Source organism: Lactuca serriola, chromosome 6 (assembly GCF_051521515.1).
Source record: "Lactuca serriola cultivar US96UC23 chromosome 6, Lser_US96UC23_V15, whole genome shotgun sequence".
In the NCBI taxonomy this organism is placed as follows: Eukaryota; Viridiplantae; Streptophyta; class Magnoliopsida; order Asterales; family Asteraceae; genus Lactuca; species Lactuca serriola.
In genome coordinates this window covers 132,302,380-132,304,513 of record NC_136413.1, presented here as the reverse complement: position 1 = coordinate 132,304,513, position 2,134 = coordinate 132,302,380, and the positions used below count along the sequence as shown (strand labels likewise).

At 35.8% G+C, this 2,134-nt stretch overlaps 1 protein-coding gene across 1 annotated transcript; it reads right to left on the bottom strand.

Moving 5' to 3' along the window:
- Positions 1–817: 817 nt before the first annotated feature.
- On the bottom strand, positions 818–1,503 carry LOC145056850 (early light-induced protein 2, chloroplastic-like). Its single transcript, XM_079004576.1, has one exon. It carries the CDS (start codon positions 1,428–1,430, stop codon positions 906–908), a length of 525 nt encoding a protein of 174 aa, XP_078860702.1. The 5' UTR covers positions 1,431–1,503; the 3' UTR covers positions 818–905.
- Positions 1,504–2,134: the final 631 nt, after the last annotated feature.

Here is a 2,134-nt window from a genome sequence, read left to right as displayed (position 1 = left end):
TTTTGACCGACTATCACATGTGATAGCAGATCAAAAGGGTTATGACTAACACAAACAGCAAGTTTAATGGTATATTACGTAAAAAAATGACCAAATGTATAAATAAAAAAAAATCAATAAATAGTTACCCTCCTGAAAATTCTAGGAATGTAACTTTTTTGGAATGCAAATTATGCCATTGAAAATTGGATTGTTGTTGCCCCTCTCTCTATTTGTGTATTGAAACATTAGGCTGATTACCATTAATTGGCATAGGAAGTATTCTGATGGACTAAATCCAATTGATGAATGGTTTAAGAAAGAAAAATCTGTGATATTTCTCAAGTTTTAGGTCAAAATTAGGTACTCTTCTATATCCTCGATGTATTTTGATTTGCTTATTCAACGATTGCCTATTTTTGCAAGTTGCACGTTATTGAAATTGAAATTTTGTCTACATAAGTAATCCAAAAAGATAATATATTTATATTTTGATTTTATTAACTCCTTTTTTTTTTCTTTTACGTAATACATCATCCAAGTTAAGGTTTGATTTTCGTCATAACCCTTTTGACCAGATTGTGGGTTTGATTTTCGTCATAACCCTTTTGGCCAGATTGTGGTAGCCGATCAAAAAGATAAGGTAAACACAAACAACAAAGAAAAAAATCAAAATCTGAACAAAATCATTAGTCCGTAACCCTCTGAGTCATTTTCCACATAAATTCAATCAAATACTATTTTGTTTAAGCCGAACCTATTTTTAATTACTTCTAATTTTTTTAACGTGGTTTTGCAAAAAAAAAAAAAAAAAAAAAAAAAAACGAAACACGAGAACTCAAAACGAAACTATACAAATAATTATTACAAAAAATATAATTTTCCTATTTCTGATTAAAATTTTTAATACAATTATTTGTAATAAATTAAACAAGGGCACTGCCTTTAACATATTCAGTAAAAGCCAAAGCCACCAAACCCAACATCGCAAACCGCCCATTCCAAAGCTCTGCATCTGACGTCATCAGTCCACTCGACTTCGACTGCACACTCACCCCTTTAAACAACGGCACCAACGAAGCTAACGTCAACACGACGCTAGTCCCCACAAACACCGCAACTCCGCCGTTGCCGATCTGGGTAAACACGTCTTGACCGCTGCTCACTTCCACAGCCATCGCCGACACAAACCCTATCATCGCCAACCTTCCGTTGATCCTCTCCGGTGCAGGTCCACTAAACGCCAACACGTCAGAGAATTTGGTGCTGACCTTTGGAGCAGGTGGCGGAGGAGGAGGAATGTTGATCTGTGGTGGTGTTGGGGTGGTTGCTGATTTTGAAATCTCCGGTTCACCGCTTTGAGGTGTTTGTGACATGCATTTGACGGAGAAGGTGGGAGTTTTTTTGAGTAGTGTGATGGGAGTTGCCATGAAGATTGAAGAAGCTGCCATGTCGGAAAAGATGGTGGTACTTTTGAGGGAGGAGAGAAGGTTGTTGGTGATGGTGATTAAGGAGGAGGATGGAGTGTTTTATAAGGGAGGGGGGAGGGGTTAAAGACAAAGTAGTGGATATTTATAGGGCCACGTTAGTGACATTTCACGTGGCCTTCGAAATGGCCGATGAAGGGTGGTTGTGGTGAAAAAGGCCTCTACATCTACAATTGTTTCATTGATTGTTTGTGCCTTTGTGGTGGGGTATGTGGCCAATGGAAATTTGTAAGCTCATTTAGGGTTTTAAGTTTTGACCTGTTTCTGGAACTTTCGGTTTGTTATTTACTATACAAATTTTACTTGTGAATTCCTCACCCAACAAGAAATTTATTGCAATATAATTTCTCATGTTGACTTCATGAGCATTTGGAATATTTTAATGTGTTTATCATTAATATTATATCCCTATTTTATTTAATAATTAATAATTAGTTGGTTAATTACTAGCTTTTTACATATGTATCTACACCTGTGTATCTTGTACTCGTAGGGACGCACCTTCTTATGCCGGAGGGTGGGTACGGGAAGGTTTTTATTTATTTTTTTATTATTTTTCTTTATCATTTTATCCTTTTTCCTACATTTTTTTTCTTAGTTAGAAACCAAGGTGTATGTGGGAAGGTTTTTTCACTATTTTTTAAGTAAAAATAATTGATTTTTATGGT